This window comes from Mesocricetus auratus, unplaced genomic scaffold (genome assembly GCF_017639785.1).
Source record: "Mesocricetus auratus isolate SY011 unplaced genomic scaffold, BCM_Maur_2.0 Super-Scaffold_15014, whole genome shotgun sequence".
NCBI lineage: Eukaryota > Metazoa > Chordata > Mammalia > Rodentia > Cricetidae > Mesocricetus > Mesocricetus auratus.
In genome coordinates this window covers 46,895,952-46,912,109 of record NW_024429186.1, presented here as the reverse complement: position 1 = coordinate 46,912,109, position 16,158 = coordinate 46,895,952, and the positions used below count along the sequence as shown (strand labels likewise).

Here is a 16,158-nt window from a genome sequence, read left to right as displayed (position 1 = left end):
TTTGTGGGTTCTCAAGGGATTGCTGTTGTTTAATCGTCCTGAAACAGAGTATTAATATGCATTCTGGAATGGAATTAGCTGAGAATTCACTGTGGACACCAGGCTGTCCTCAGACTTGTAGCAATCCTCCTGCCTTTGCCTGCTAAGTGCTAAGATTATAGGCATATACCACCATGCCCAGTTTTTGGCTGGCTTTTTACATATTTGTTGATGCTAAACTGGACAAGAGGTAATAGAAGAAATGTGGTACATTTTAAACCTAGAAAGATGTCTTTAATTTGTATTAAAACATTTTTTGTTTGTTTTTTTGAGACAGGGTTTCATTATGTAGCCCTGGCTGTCCGGAAACTTACTTTGTATACCAGGTTGGCTTGGAACTCACAGAGATCTGCCTGCCTCTGTCTCCCAAGTGCTGGGATTAAAGGCGTGTGCCCCTACCGCCCAGCTAAAACCTTATTCTTTATATTGCTCTTTTAAGATACTTTTATTGAGCCATTTCAACTAAAACAAAGTTCCTCAAACTTACATATACTACCAAAAGCTAGATAGGGTATCTAAAATGAATGCCAGAATTAGGCTTTTAAAATATCTTAATGTGAGCCGGGCGTTGGTGGCGCATGCCTTTAATCCAGCACTCAGGAGGCAGAGGCAGGTGGATCTCTGTGAGTTTGAGGCTAGCCCGGTCTACAAGAGCAAGTTCCAGGACAGCCTCCAAAGTAATACAGAGAAACCCTGTCTCAAAAAACCAAAAAAAAAAAATCTTAATGTGTGATAACTTCAAAAACAGTATGAAATTTTCTGCAGTTAAATTTAAGTTCATAATTTTAAAAAACCATAGTATGAGTTGAAGAAATCAAAAGCAGAAGAGTACTTCATTTATAAAAGTCCTCAGGGGTTCAGATGTCTGCAAGCTCAGTAAATAACAGGGTTATACAGACATTTAAAAAGTTAATACTTAAGCTTTAAAAAAAAGAGCATAAAACATCAAGGAGAGGACAATTTGATTATAGTCAGTGTTGGTAAAAACCAAATCTAGACAACTGTCTTTGGCCTCTGTGAACACTACATGCACTTGGTGCACATAAATTCACATGTACACAAAAATAAAACTGATGTATAAACATTAAGAAAAACAGGGACACGGTGGGTGAATAGGGAAGGCACGGAGATAGGGAAGGCTAGGGAGAGCATGACCAACTAGAGCAGAGATCATGCCCACTCAGACTCACAGAACTGAGTGGGTAGGAGGATGGTGCCTACAGTGGTAGGGGGAGAAGAGAGACTGATTACATATGGGAGGATTGCTCAAATAAGAAGACATGTTAAGAAAAACAGAGTCAGATTCTTCCATGACAAATATGAAATCTTAATGACTGGGTTAGAGAACTAGAAACAGGTTGGGGGGTTGTCATGAGTGATACTGTGTGCTTCCAACAGCAATGAGATCCTCTAACCTCATCTTGGGTTTATAAATACAATGTACTACAAAGGATCTAAAGTTTTGGATATTACTATTGCTGTTGTTTTAGAGAAACAACTAATTCTAAGTTTGGCAAGTGCCATATTGAACAAGATGAACCAAGACTGTCTACTGCTGAAATAGAGTACTCTCAAAAGACAAAGTCTACATATTTAAAATAATCATGTTTACTGAAGCAAAGAACAGAATGTTGGTTCAGAACCCAGGGGGATGAGGGCCAAAAGGCAAAAAGTCTCAATTAGACAGGAGAAAAAAATAATATCTAATGCAGAGCATGGAGAATGTACTAAATAAATGTATTGTACGTTTCAAAATTGCTAAGAGAATAAATTTCAAATGTTCTTACCACAAATATACATATTTGAATTGACAGCTAATTTAGTAAAGTTCATTCCATACTGTTATTTATAACTCATAGCCACAGTGTAACTACTGAAGTGTAAACCTACAAGTTGTCGATTTACACTTTAAAAAAAAAAGAAATTATTCCAAAAAGTGACAGGAATAAAATCAAGTCGGAGCTTCCACTTGACCTGGTCAAATCTGGGATAATTTGAACATCTAAATAATTAGTTGTCACTCACTGGGTAGAGTTAGAACCTGTAAATCCATATTTAAATGAATCAACAAACCTAAAAAATAATAAGGAATAATAGACAGTCTCAAAAGACTTCACAAATACTTGTTAATCACAAAAGGGAAAGCAGGGACTGAAGGAGAAGATTGGTAGACAACATCGTCACTAATGAATCGCACTGAAATTACATTGTATGCCACGTGGCAAGAGACAGTGAGAGCACAGTGTGCTTCTACGAATTCCCACTGAAGACTGCAACCTGATTCTAGTCAAAACATAACATTAGAAAAACTCTAAACTGAGGGCTACTAACACCTGACTCGTATTTCTCCAGTGTCAAGGTTATAAAAGTTAGAGAAGAAAGGACTTTTCTAGGAGAAAATAGTCATAACAACTAAGTAACTAAGGTATGACTCTGAAGTAAGCCTTTTTGCTATAAAGGGTATCACGGGAACAGCAGCACACTGCATGGGTGGGCCAATGTGCTGGACTCTGTCTTACCACCATACTGTAGGAAAATGTTCTTGTCAGTAGGGCATCCTATGCAGGTACTTTACTCGCAGAATGACTCAGAATGTACTGTGCTTCCTGCTTTTCTATCTGTTTAAGTCACTTTCAGAGTAACAAAAAGTATATAATCATGATTTTAGAAGTCAAAATAAAAATGACAGATTTCTACAATAATATACAAGTAAAAATCAGTTTTTAAATTATAGTACAGAGTAACAGATCTCAACTATAGGTTTTTAAAAAGTAGCATTTTCAAAAAATAATGTGACTTCGAAGTTGAACTCGGGTCAGTTAAATCTCTGCAAATGGCCCGTTCGCCAAAACTTCCTAGTGGTTGTAGTGTCAGTTGAGGTTGGCATCCACTGGCGCGCACTAGGCCAGAGGCGCCAGCTTCAGCAGTCTTCTCTGTTAAGCCCTCCTCGGCTTCACACGAGCTGACTGCTTTCTCCTCTGCACGCTGGATTTACTGGAATAGTGTTGAAATCATGTTGTATTGAGTTATTTATTTGTGACATTTTCACTTTAACACAGGATTGCTATCTTATTCAGTGCTGCATTTCCTTGTCAGGACGGATCCTTCAGGCAATGTCAAATTAGTAGGTGAGAAACATAGGGAGGAAAAAAGAGGGGAGACAGGGAGGTGAGGGGAGACTGAATTTCCCTCAAGCAGTACCTATCGACAGGAAGGAAGGAACCGGTGATTCAGAAAGAAGCGACCAGAGGGCAGTAGCCAAAGCATGTTCTTAACAATTACTTACATTTAATGTACCAGAAACAACTCTGCATATTAGCTTTTTAAAAATTCAAATCTCAGGAGTGTATGGTAGCTCATGCCTAGAATTCCAGCACAAAAGAGGCAGGAGGATCTCACATTTCACACCAGTCTAGGCAAGTTCTAGGCCAAACTGAGTTAAAATGGTAATACCCTGTCATTATAAACAATGAAAGAAGAAAAAACTGAATAAAATAAACATTATATAAAACTACTTTTCTTCAACTGATTTGTGCATATTTTGTCCCCCTGTCTATAAAGATTCATGATGGAAAGAGAACTCACCTCCCCTGCCACAGACACTAAACTCTGGAAATACCATATTTTGCAAAGCTAATATTTTCTGTGTTCCAGTATCAGGAATTATAAAATTTACTAATATATTACCTGGTATGAGGGCACAATCCTTTAAACCCAATACTTGGGAGGCAGAGGCAAGGAAACAACTAGGAATTCGAGGTCAGCCTAATCTACAAAACAAGTTTCAGGCCAGCTAGAGCTACACAGTGAGACTATGGCTTTAAAACAAAAACCTAATATCATCATCTACAAAAAAAAAAAAGAACCCAATGTGGTGATGCAGTTGAGGATCCTAACACTTTAGAGCCTAATCAGGAGGATTGTGAATTTAAGGCTGGTCTGAGGTATACAGTGAGTTCAAGGCCAGCCTGAGCTACACAGTGAAACCCTGTCCCCAAAACAAGAGGGCCAGTAAGGTGGCCGAGCAGGTAGAGGCATGTGCACCAGCCTGACAACCCGAGTTCCATCCCTGAGCGCATGGTAGAAGGAGAGATAGGATACCTGAAAGGTGTCCACCAACCTCCACATGTACACGCATGCACTCTCACCCTCGTGTGCACAAACACATTCACAAATACACACTCACAGGAGAGGCACAGAAATGTAAAAGGAATTCCTGTTCTTGGTACGGAAGGCACAGCTCGGTGGCAAAGCACCTGTCAGAAGCCTGCAGAGCGCTGGCTCTGATCCCTAGTACTACAAAAGGAACTAATTATTTGTATTGCAGGAAGAAGTATTTCCAATATCAGCTTATATTTGATGTGTTAACCTAAAATGTGCGTATTTAATATATAAAAACCTTCATAGACTTAAGAAGAAACACCATTAAAATTTTAAAAGAGTAAAGCAAATGCCATATAGACACTCAATTTAAGCTCCAGTACTTTTAAACACTTACCTTATCTGCACACATTGACACTTTAATGTCTTGCTGAGATATTTCATAATGCCGGATATTAAAAACATAATTACCAGCCAATTTCAAAATATCTGCTGAGATATACTCCAACACGGCCACAATGTAGAGGGACACATGGTAGTCTACTTTGTACCCCAAAACTTCCTGTTAAAAAAAATATAATTCAATTCCAAAACAAAAGCCGTGTCGAATATCAGTTAAACACTCAAAACTCCCGCTCTGGCACTGGGTGGCTTAGCGGTAAAGTGCTGCAGCAAGGCCCTGAGTTTAAGCTTCACCACTGAAGAAAAAATCCCCACCTGCCAGTTTTGCTCATAAACATTTTTTTTTTTTTTTTTTGGTTTTCAAGACAGGGTTTCTCTGTGACTTTGGAGGCTGTCCTGGAACTCTCTCTGTAGGCCAGGCTGGCCTCGAACTCACAGAGATCCGCATGCCTCTGCCTCCCGAGTGCTGGGATTAAAGGCATGTGCCAGCACCAACCACCCCATAAACACATTTTTAAAAGCTGAATATCTCAATATATGGGTACCATAGGACAGTGGTTTTCAGTCTGTGGGTCATGACCCCTTTGGGAATCATCTAAGATCACTGGAAAACACAGGTTTTTACACTATGATTCATAATAGCAAAATTACAGATATGAATTAACAACGAAACAATTTAATGATTGGGGTCACCAACATAAGGAACTGTATTAAAGGGTCACAGCATTAGGAAGGTTGAGAACCACTTGCATAGGATATAAAATTAACAGTTGATCTTAGTATTATTAATCTTACAAAAAACATAATCAACAAATCTGCTATCTCATCAAACAACAGTAGGTGATTCTAACAGAAAATCTGGGGTTATATTTTTTAACTGAAATTAATTTTTTCATATAGTATATTCTGATCACTATTTCCTCTCACTCATCTCCTCCAGATCCTCCCCACCTATCTAACTCCAAGCCTTCTTTATCTTTCTGATTAGAAAACAAGCAGCCAAATAAAACAAAGCAAGCAAATAAAAAACAGAATTTTGTTTTGTTTTGTTTTTCGAGACAGGGTTTCTCTGTAGCTTTGGAGGCTGTCCTGGAACTCACTCTGTAGACCAGGCTGGCCTCGAACTCACAGAGATCCACCTGCCCCTGCCTCCCAAGTGCTGGGATTAAAGGCGTGCGCCACCAACGCCCGGCCAGAATTTTTTAAAAAGGCATGAAACACAAAGAAAATCCATAAAAAACGCAAAATCTGAAAAGATACTATACAAACAAAAGACCAGAAAAAAATGTTGAGCTACATTTTCCTGATAGCATCTCCACATCTGATTGAAAACCACATGACAAATACCTTCTTTCTGCGAGGACCCTGCTTTAAAGCCATTATTTAACCTGGTGTGGTGGCACACATCTTTAATCCCAGCACGAGGAGACACAGGCAGGTGGGTCTCTGTAAATTCTCTGCTCTACAGAGTGAGTTCCAGGACTACACAGAAAAATCCTGTCTTGAAAAACCAAACACAAAACAAAACCCCTATTATCTTTTAACCACTGTAGTCCCTTTCAGAAGAGTTTCAGGGTTGTTCTTTCTATCTGTAGGCAGGTCTGTGAAGACCTTTCTTGATTAATGACCTGACAAAGAAGGGCTTAGCCCTCTGTGGGTAGTGCCGTTACTGGCAGATGGCCCTAGGTTACATTAAAAACAAACAAAATCAACAAAAGCCAAGGAAGCGGTGGAGAACAAGCCAGTAAGCAGCATCTTGCCATAGTTTGTACTCGAAGCTCTTGCCTTGGCTTCGCTCAGCGATGGGCTATAGAGCATAAACTGAAATAAACCCTTTTCTCCCCGAGTTATTTTTGGTTGTGGTATTTATCACAGCAACAGAAAACAAACTAGAATGAGGGAGTTATTGAAACTTACTTCTACCAAAAGGTCCTCAAAGCTACACTCACCAACCATATTCTATAAATTATTCTCTAGAGTCCTTTTCCAGAGCATACAGGTTAATTTAAAAATACTCAGTGCCGGGCTGGAGAGATGGCTCAGAGGTTAAGAACATTGGTTGTTCTTCTAGAGGACCTGAGTTCAATTCCCAGCAACCACATGGTGGCTCACAACCATTTGTAATGAGATCTGACACCCTCTTCTGCCTGTGGGTATACAGACAGACACTGTATACGTAATAAATAAATAAATCTAAAAAATGCTTTAAAAAAGAAAAAATAAAAAAAATACTCAGTGCCATTTGATATTGCACTTGCTTAATAACAAACTTTGAGAACCAGGGTCTGCTACATTACAACTGATAAGAGATAGTAGTGCAGCAGTCATTGGAAGATACCCCTAAGTGCCACAATGTATTATTAGTATTAATGGAGGGGGTATGGGTCATGGATTTCATTAGGGTACATTTATTTATATATTTCATTCTTTCCCTTGGGGGTGGATGGACAACATGTTAGGGATTCAACCCAGAGTATCACTCAGGCAAAGCATATCACTGGCATACACCCTAGTTCCCTGTTTTTATTTCATACACATGTTATAATGCATATACAAACAGACCATTACTACCATATATACACACACCAATACTATATAAAGTATTGCTTATTACAAAGAACTCCCCCAGTTTGTATTACCTTCAGGGAAGGATGGATTTTGTCCACAGGTAGTAAAAGAGGATTTCTTCGTTTACGTTTCTCGATGGCAGACTGTGCATCAGCAATTGCCCATTTATCAATAGGATGAGGAAAAGTCTTTTGAACTCGTTCCTGTTTGGATCACAGTGGGGCCTTTAGAATCAGCAGAAGTGTTTATAAATAGAAAACAATTACATAACTCACCCTGATCAGTCTTTTTAATACAAAAGATGCAGGTATGTAGTATGTTCTGATCCCAAGAATGAAAAAAAATGTTTTGTTTTAAAAAAAAGTCACCAGTCATGGTGGCACACCTATAATCCCAGCATGAAGAAGGTAGAGACAGGAAAACTAGGAGTTCAAAGTCAGCCTTGGTTACATGGTTAGTTGAGGCCAGTCCAAGCTACACAGTGAGATCCTATCTCAAAATAAAGAAAAAAGGTCAATAGGACAATCAAGATTCTGTTATATACTTTTGTCATATGAATTTCCTAAGTTTATCATGTTAGCAGTAGGGAGAATAGTTCAACAGTCTGCCTGTGTAATATGTGAATACACTGCCTATGTAACATGGGAATCTTGGGGTCAGGTCTGAGCTCTAGGCACAGTTTTAAAAATATGAATCAGGAGATCTATATCAACATGAAATTGTTAGTGATTTTAAATTTGATTTTTAATGTTAGCATCATTACTTAGAAGTCATCTCATCATCACCAGAAAGCCTCTCTCCCTGAGGTAACCCTAGAGCAATATGGAAAGAGTTAGAAAGAACAGCTATCACGTGACTGTTAGAATACTGTTGGAATGTGGTGCTCAGAATGGTTGTGGAAATACAGGTCTCCATAAAAACAACCCAAGCTCCTGTTCATCTAATTTTGAATTTAACCAGCGGCTAATACGGGTAAGAAGAATTACGTATCAGAATCGGACTCCAATTATGTAGTGTTTCCTATACGAAAGCTGAATTACCAAGCTTAGGAAAATGTAGTTACTGAAAGGATGTTTTATTATATTTATTCAATGCTGAAATCTTATAGCAAAGAAAAGGGAAATAAGTGTCTTTATTTTAAGAGTGCCTAAAAGTCCTAATACCTCAATCATTCTAAATTAGAGTTTTCCTTTATATGGAAAGTTGCAATTTTATTATATGATCTTCAAAAGAAAGTTAACAGTACAATGCAAAAATAATTTCTAGAAACTGCATTAATAAATATCTTTTAAAATCTAAAAATTCTATGTAACCAATGCAAAAAATACTAAATCATGTAGACCCAGAGAGATTTACATATCGACATACACATACAGAGGTGTGTGTTTTTCTCTACATATGTAAAGAATGAGCAAATATCCATAATATTTACATTAATCTTTAATCAAAGTAATATTTTATGTACTAAAACGAGCATATTTTTTCTTTTGAGATGGAGTTTTGCCCTGTACCCAGGATAACCTTGAACTTTTCTTCCTGCCTCAGCTTCCTGTGTGCTGAGATTATCAGCATGTACTACTATGCCCAAATGCAAACAGTTTTAGTATGCAGTTCTATGAATTTTGAAATTTTTACACCTATATAACCATAATCTAAATCAAGACATAGAAGCAGGGCCATGGTGGCACACACCTTTAATTCCAGCACTCAGGAGGCAGAGGCAGGTGGATCTCGGTGAGTTCAAGGTCAGTCTGGTCTACAGAGCTAGTTCCAGGACAGGTTCCAAAGCTACACAGAGAAACCCTGTCTAGAAAAAACAAAAAAGACATAGAACATTTCTATAATCTTGACCTTCACCCCCATTCCTTATTATTGTGCGTGTGCATGTGTGTGCCACAGAATGTCTGTGAAAGTCAGAAGGCAACGTTGGTGTTTCTCCTCATCTAACTCTATGTGGGTTGCAGGGATCAAACTCATGTCATCATTCTGTCATCAGGTGACAAGCACCTTCCATGTTGAGCCATCTTGGCCCCTGATTGCTAACACCATTGGTACTAGCAGCTTCTAAGAAATATCACATGTATTATTTGGGGTATGACCTTTTGTACCTTATGTTTTTGTGAAATGCAGCTATTACCACACATATTTCATTTTCTTATTTTATTTCTAATACTAATTTTATGAATCTACTGTATTTGTTTACCCACTGGGAATGTTAATCTTGGTTATCAGTGTAATTGGATCTGGAACCAACTATGACAGCTTCTGGGTAGGCCTGTGGGGGTATTTCCTAGAAGGACATTCAGACAGCAAGACCATCTCCTAGAGTGGCTGCCTTTGGCAGCTGCCTAGATATAAGGTCTAAGGGGAAAGCCTCTGCTTTTGTGCCTGTTTACCTTTGCCCTTGTATCTATCATGCTCATGCTCTCAGCCTTGCTAACCTGGGAAGCCAGGAGATAGACAGATAGATGTATATATATGTATGTCTGTCTTTAACTTATTTTATGTGCATTGGTATTTTGTCTGCATGTATGTCTGAATGAGGGTGTTGGGTCCCTGAGAACTGAAGTTACAGTTGTGAGCTGCCATGTGGGTGCTTGGAACTGAACCCAGGTCCTCTTGAAGAACAGTCAGTGTTCTTAACCATTGAGCCATCTCTCCAGTCTCAAGAAATCAACTTCTTTGGCCTTCCAATGTGACCTCAAGTGGCTCTCCAGAAATACTGTATGTATCCAGCTGCAGACTGGGCCTGCTGAAGGATCCAGTCTCATGAACTAAAAAGTGACTAGGCTATCACCTCTCCTGTGTGAAGACAGCCAACTGTGGGTCTACTCTAACCTATATTATGTATGCCAACCTAATAATTCCCCTTTTAATATATATTTATTCTATAGGTTCTGTGTCTCTAGAGAACCTGACTTTTCCTTGTTACTGGGATATGAAATCTTCTGCATAGTCTTATGTATTAGGGGCTTGTTTGCAAGTTGACATTTTTGGATAAAGTGCCTGGATCCTAAGGGTTTTAACCTAATCAATGTGTCAATCCCTCAGTGAATTTGCTATATAGTAGAATTATTTGGAGACAAGGCTAATCTTGCTATGGTCTTTTCTTGTATCTCTCTCCTTGCACTCCTTGTATTTTCCCCTCATTTCTTCATAAAATAAACAGCCTTTGCCAAAGGTTCCTGCTATGAAAATAGACTGCCTTGTTAACAGACTTAGACATGAGCTAAGTGACCACTGACTGTACCCTCTGAAACCATGAGTCCTTGCTCCTTCCAAGCTGTTCACATCAGGTATTTCATCACCATGACAAAGTTTGATGAATACAAGATATTGGTACCACACAGCTGGGCCACTGCTGTGATGATAACCTGTGCAGTGATTCTGGAACCTTTGGAAAGGGGTTGTAGAAGGTCTGGAGACAAAGACTAGCAAAAGCCTGTGGTGCTTCAGTTAGGACTTAGCTTTAGGGAGCAGTCAGAAGGCAAGAATGCTACTAGAATGTGGGCCGTAAAGACTACACTGACGGGTTTCCAGATGGAAACGAGACCAGAGGTCAACTATGCTACATTCTGTAAAGAATCTGTGAAGGTGTTCTGTGACTTGGAGTAAAGCTGTGTTTAAAAATAACGTAGCAGAGGAAATTTTAAGACAGCACAGTGTTCATATTGTGGCACAGTTGCTACTGATGCTTTTTAGCTAGGTTTACAAAGAGGATCCAGAGCAAAATGCCAAACAGAAAGACTGGGAACACGCAGTTTGACCAACAAGGAATGTTTTAAAACTGCAGACAAGGAAGATCAGTGGTGTGGTGGAGAGGTGGCCCAGTAGCTCTAGCATTGGACCAGGGTTTGAATCCCAGTGCCCACAGGGCAGCCAACAACCACCTGTAACTGTAGATCCAATGACCCGGCATGCTCTTCTGGCCTCTGGCCACCTGTCATACATGCAGTACAAAGACATACATTTCTGCAAAACATCTATACACATGAAATAAAAATAAATCTTAGGAAAAAGGATTAGTCACATTAAAAAAAAAAGAAAAACAAAACAAAAAAACTAAACCAACATGTCAGTGCATGCCTGTAATTCTAGCACTCGAGAGGTGGAAGGAATAAGGCTACATAGTAAGTTCAAGGCCAGTCTGTCTCAACAGCTGCCCTATCTTCACCCCACATCACAGAAAGAAATAGAATCCTTCACCAGGGCAATGGGAAAATTGATACAAAGGCATGTAGGGAATTGGTCAGAACCTATCTACTGTAGATTCAGGGTACAGAGGTTTAAAAGACTTGGCTTTGAGCTACCAGGTGCCCTGCCCAGTCATCTGGGAAGGTGCTTTTCAGCTTCAGTTGCTCAGATACCCAGAGGCAGCTACTGATGTGGTCTTATATGACCTGGCAATAGCTTAAGCTTGTGGCAGTCCATGGTCTTATCCAAACAGTACTGGTTTTTTAGGCATGCAAAATACAGAAGTGATGAAGGTCCTGTAGGCTTCCACCCAGATTATAAAGCAGGCAATGAGTGGCAGGGTTAGGATCCCTGCGGGAAGCCCCTGAGAAGGCAGTGTGTGAAGCTGTAAGAAAGTTGCGATGGAGATACCAGGTGTGTGGAATGTATACTGAGGTAAGCTTCAGAGAGAAAGTCATGTCAGGTACAAATGGCAAGACCACAGAAGTGGAGCTGCCCCAAGCCTGTTGGACCTCACTTCTCAACACAGCCTGGATGCTGGACATGGTGCTGCAATACTTATGTTTTCCCTCATGTGTTTCAGTCTTACTTTGGTCCTATCATGCTTTTCTGTACCCTCTCTTCCCCCTTTTGGAATGGGCCTGTTCACCCCATGTCATTGCATATTGGAAGCAATTTTCTTTTTGAAAGTACAGAGGGTCACAACTAAGAGATTGCTTTGATTTTATTGGAAACTTTGGGTTAAAGCTTATGAACAATGTTAGAACTGTCAAGAATTTTGAAAGCTCTGGAGATAGACAAAAAGCACTCTGTATTATGAGTTGGCAATTAGTCTTTGGGCCAGGGGAAATGTTATGGTTTGAACAAGAAATATACTTTGTAGACTCCTGTGTTGAAATGCTTGTTAATACTTGGTGGTACTATTTTGGGAGGATCTGTGAACTTTATGAAGTAGGGGAAGTTGGAGAAAGTAGAACAAAATCTGAACACATGCTTTTGAAGTTTACCCCTGGTCCCCAGTCACCCCACACTCTGCTCTGTCTACTGTGAGGTGAGCAGGCTTCTCTTTCCCTGCTCCATTCCCACTGCCGTGACCTGCTCCAACACTGGGACCCAAGCAGTTATGTACTGGACCCTCTGAAACCGTGAGTTGAAATAAATTATTCTGCCTTTAAGCTATCCTCTCGCAGGCATTCTGATGACAGCTATGTATAAGGAACCAATGCTCACACTTTCTTACTGATAGAAAGTTGAGCTTTTTGTAACTTTTCGTTATTAGGAATTAAACTGCTTGTTCGTGTGTATATCACTTATGAACATATATTTTTAATCTCAATAGCTAAGAGTACAACTACTGGGCCATATGTTAGATATAGAAGTAACTTTGGTAGGAACTGCCAAACAATTCTGCATAGTTGTTATACCATTTATACTCCCACTAATAATGTAAAGTTCTAGGCAGTCTACATATTTGCCTATATGTAATATAACCAGCCTTTTAAAATTTTTTCACTTTTGGTGGCCGTGAAGAAATTCATTGTGATTTGAATTTCTATTTTTCAGGTGGCCTCTGAGCTTCAGCAATTTTTCATGTGCTTATAGACAATTAGCAAACCTTCCTTCTAAAGTTTCTATTCAAGAATTTTGCAAATCTGGGGGAGGAAGGTGTGTTTTGTTTTGTTTTGTTTTTAGATAGAGTATCACTGTAGACCAGGCTGGCCTGGAACTCACAAAGATCCACCTGCCTCTGCCTCTTGAGTGCTGAGATTAAAGGCGTGCGCCAACCACTGCCTAGCAATTTTCCTTTATATTTCTTGAAAATGAACCGAACATTTTACATGCAATTTGGGTGGTTTTAGTTTTCATAGAAATTTAGAATGTCAAAGAATCAGACCTAAAAATTAATCTCATGGGTTTTTAAATAACATAACTTTTACCTCCACATCTTGAACAGTCCTTGGTTGAGCCATGCATAATTTATTAAGCAGCTGAAAAATCAGTTCTTCAATGTAATACAGAGACTCTTCGTTAGCTGAAAGGGTAGGATGTACTTGCTCCTGAACCTTGAAAAGAAAAATTCTCAGGTAAGGCACTAGCAACATAATATGAAATGAGCAAATTCAATAAGAATCCTACATGTAGTTAATATTTTACTAAAATGGTTATATACCAATATGAATATTTTAAAACCCAAAAATGTAAGGGTAGCTAGAGAGATGGCTAAGCAATGAAGACTACTTGCTGCTCTAGCAGAAGACATGGTTAGGTTCCCAGTACCCACATGACCAACCACAATTGTCTGTAACTCTGGATCTGTAACTACAGATCCCCTTCTGGCCTCCTTGAGCCCCACACACATCTGGTGCACAGATACACATGTAGGCAAGACAGTTATACACATAAAATAAAAATATTTTTAAATAAAGGGGCTGCAGAGATGGCTCAGTGGTTAAAAGCACTTGCTCCTCTTCTAGAGGACCTGGGTTCAGTTCTCAGTACCACATCTGCCTGGAATTCCATTTCCATGGATTCCAACACCTCTCTGGCCACCAGATGTAACATACATACACCAATACACATAAACAAAATTAAAAACAAAAACATTTAAAACAATTTGTAAATAAAAACACTTTGTTGGTCTGTGTTTCTTTTTCTTAAACCTTCTTTAAACTTTCTTTAAAATTCTGAGAATCTATAAAACATCATTGGACCCTCTACTTCCCACAATTAAAAAACCATGTTCAAGGCTGAGGAGACAGCTGTCAATAAAGGGCTTGTCCTGCATACATGAGAACCTGAGCTCCATCCCCATAACACATGTAAAAGCTGGACATGACAGTACATGTCTGTAATCACAGCCCTCGGTTGGTAAAGCTGGCTAGATCATTTCAGCTGTCTAATCAACCTAGTCTGCTTGGTGAGTTTCAGGCAATAGAGAGACTCTGCCTCAAAAAGCAAGGTGAGGAGTGATGCCTAAGGCTGATCTCTGGTGTCCACATGCACACACATGCACCCAGACACACCCACATCAATACGTGCACCCACACAAACAAATACACACACATACTCATGCAATCACCCAAACACTCCAGCATAAATAGATGCGCATACACACATACGACAAAGCATAGTCCCCTAAAATATTATAATTCTAGAAGAACTATAGCTATCTTTAACCTACTTATTTACTAGAAGACTGTGAAAACTAGGTTCTTAGTCCCAGTAACAGACAGAGATACCTTTGAAACCCAGAGACAGTCTGAAGTAGGTGCTGCTCAGTCTGCACAATGACATTGTGCCCCTTACTGCCACTACTCAGTTATGCTGAGCCCTTACAATTTTTTTTCTAAAGCCAGAACCTAGTAATTTATCCTAATAATCCAGTGTGACTGGATATAAAAACACAGTAAGTAACAGTTATACCTGAATATTGCAAATAGTTGTTGAAAAAACTAGGCACTTATCCAATTTTTTATGGCATGTTATTAAAAGGGTATCAGTACTATCGACATACAAAACAGAACAGAAATCTTAAATATCCTCACAAACTGGGTCAGTACTGAAAAGCCTTCCACAAAGAAATTAGCATGAGATAATTTGATTATCAAAATTTAGCATGAAAATTTCCCTCACATACAGAGTAGACCACTCCTGAAAATTACCAAGGCATAAAATGATGTATTTCATCCTATTCCATCCTCAGTGGGCGTTGGTGGCATAGTGGTGAGCATAGCTGCCTTCCATCCTCTGAGTCTGTGGGGTAGGTAGTGAGGCTCCTTCTCCCACGCCTACATGAGCATTTGTGTCGTCTTTCTCTTTTGAGCAGAATCTCAGGGAGGTACCAACTTATGTTTTCGAGGACCAACTCTTGACTTCCTTGATTTCCTATTTTACATTTCTTCTATTTCTATTTTATCTGTATTCTGCATTTTAGTTTTGCTAACTTCTTGAGATGACTACTTTGTCATTGTCTTTCATCTTTTCTACCACGTATACTGTCTACAAAACCTACCTTTGTGAAAAACTAAGTTTTTTGATAAATTTTCATAATCAAAGTAATTCCTACTTTCTAATATACTTTAGAACCCAAGAATTATTTCAGAATTCCTAAACATAAGGGATTTTGTTTTGTTTTTGAGGCTAAGTATCTCCGTGTAGCCGAGGGTGGCTTAGACTCTTGCCCTTGGCCTCCTAAGTGCTAGGATTTTACAGGGATGTACTGTCACTCCTGAGTTACACAAGGGTTGTGAAGATGCTTTGCATTGGGTTTTACAGTAATTGCATGTAACAAAAACATACATTTATGAGATTCAGGGGCTCTAGCTCGTTGACAGAGTGTCTGCCTGGTATAGTCAAGGTTCTTAGTTTGATACCCAGAAGCATAAAAGAACACAACACAAAACTTGATGATTTCAGTTTTGTGAAATTTGTTGAGACCACAGTCCACTATAGTTGGCATCACTGACAAAGCTGTCAAGCATTTAAAGAAGAAATACAACAATCTTAAGCAAACTCACTCAGAAAACAAAAAAAAAAAACTGACATACCTATTTTGAGATTAGCTTAAATAAAAACAAAAGGTGAAAATGATACATATGCCATCTTCACTCCAAAACTCAGAAAGGAAAGTCAAAATAAAATATCAGCAAGCTAAATTCCAACACACACACATACACACATACACACACACACACACGCACGCACGCACACACACACACCCGCAGCATGCAGGCACACAAAAGAACAAACAAGTTTGTTTTCTTCTAGATAAGGAAAGTTGGTTTAATGCTGGAAAATCAAGTAATAAAATTCACTATGTTAACATATTAACAGAAAATGTAGCCGGGTGTTGGT

At 39.1% G+C, this 16,158-nt stretch overlaps 1 protein-coding gene across 1 annotated transcript in view; it reads right to left on the bottom strand.

Annotated features, from left to right (window-relative positions):
* The window catches only part of Sos2 (SOS Ras/Rho guanine nucleotide exchange factor 2), a 104,930-nt gene that overhangs the window by 64,180 nt on the left and 24,592 nt on the right, over positions 1 to 16,158 (bottom strand). Inside the window, 3 exon segments of the mRNA XM_040742999.1 lie at positions 4,538 to 4,702; positions 7,182 to 7,313; positions 13,242 to 13,367. Of these exon segments, the coding sequence (XP_040598933.1) occupies positions 4,538 to 4,702; positions 7,182 to 7,313; positions 13,242 to 13,367 (423 nt within the window).